Source organism: Aplysia californica, unplaced genomic scaffold (assembly GCF_000002075.1).
Source record: "Aplysia californica isolate F4 #8 unplaced genomic scaffold, AplCal3.0 scaffold00120, whole genome shotgun sequence".
Taxonomy (NCBI): domain Eukaryota; kingdom Metazoa; phylum Mollusca; class Gastropoda; order Aplysiida; family Aplysiidae; genus Aplysia; species Aplysia californica.
In genome coordinates, this window is record NW_004797390.1 from 1,342,777 (window position 1) to 1,344,251 (window position 1,475).

Below are 1,475 nucleotides of genomic sequence, written 5' to 3' on the forward strand. Positions count from 1 at the left end.
GAGAGAGAGAGAGAGAGAGAGAGAGAGATTTACAGTTAAAACAATTTGTTATTGCTTTAAACCTCCATCAACAACAGATTATAGAAATAAAAGAAGAAACAAACGAACAATCATTATTTGGCCGTGTAAACATCCATAGAGGCTTTGGACGTACTTGAGAGGCTTCAAATAAATGAACATTAAAACAGGATCTCAAATAAGTTTTAAAGCAGTTTCTAACAAGCCAATGAGGTAAAGCAGAGGATTTAATTAGTTTAAATTAGTAAAAGACAAGCCAATGCTGTGATGACTACGTTATTATAACAGTGGCAAGAAATATGAGTTGAAAAACATAAAGAAGAGAGGACTGAATGAAAGAAGAGGTGCGACATTCATAAAGATACAGACATTGTAGTCGTTGCTATGGCTGAGAATGTTACAAATGATGCGGGTAACGATGTTGATGCAGCTCCAAAAGCAGCTGCTGATTTTGTGCTCGGCGTGATGAGACAGATTAAATCAAACTTTTAGTTTTAGTTTTACTAGAGGTTTTACGGCGCTCGCAACTGCATAAGGTGATATAAGCGCCAGAAGATTAGAGGTGTTACATGAGAGTAACAAACATAAAAAGAAGAAGGGGAGATAAGGACGATAGATGTTTGATAGGAAAGAACCACCCACCAAATCAAACTTTAAAAAGAAGAAAAAATAAAATAAAACTATCTCTTCCCCAAGTTCAATCTCCACGATTCGCAACTTACTGCTCGCCCTAATCATCAATCATCTTAGTAACCCCTAGGTAACAAGCCTTATCTAACAATTTTTCCGAAGACCCCGAGGAACCTGGAGAAAAAAATCACAAAAATTGATGTATAGAAAAGTGGGCAAGACAAGGAATAACATGAGGCTAGCCCAGGATAGACAAAGGTGGAAAGTTTTTGTCCGTGGCCTACTATACCATGGTGCAGGGTGAGAAAGGCAATGATTTTTTTTTGTTTCCTTAATGGGCCTGACGGACTCCACGAAGAAATTTTCGAGCGAGAGCGAGGCTCTTTTTCGGCTCCATTGTCAATATGCTTAGCGGCACCTCCACTCGTCCAAATAACTCCATTCGAATTGCCATTGTTCGTGGACATTCAAACATATGTTTGACATCTTCCTTTTTCTTGGCCGCATCTTCGGCAATATGGGCTGAGCTCTTCATTTACAAAGTTCTTATACCATCTTAAACTCCAATGATGTTCCGACAGCAGTCTCGCTAGCTAAAACTGGTACCAGCGACATGTGATAGACTTTTGTTCCCGCTTATAGGAGTACCTAGAATACACATCTTTCAGGTGATGATGATGATGATGAAGATGATGATGATGATGATGATGATGATGATGATGATGATGATGATGATGATGATGATGATGATGATGACCAATTTCCCAATTTCAATAACCTGTAAATAAAAAGCCATCACACTGACCGTCATGTGATAGAAGAGCAGT

At 38.7% G+C, this 1,475-nt stretch overlaps 1 protein-coding gene across 1 annotated transcript in view; it reads right to left on the reverse strand.

Moving 5' to 3' along the window:
• Window positions 1-1,475, reverse strand: part of LOC101848579 (paladin) — a gene marked incomplete at its 5' end in the record, with an annotated part of 84,596 nt that overhangs the window by 9,392 nt on the left and 73,729 nt on the right. The window contains 1 exon segment of the mRNA XM_013081204.2: window positions 1,454-1,475. Coding sequence (XP_012936658.1) covers window positions 1,454-1,475 — 22 coding nt within the window.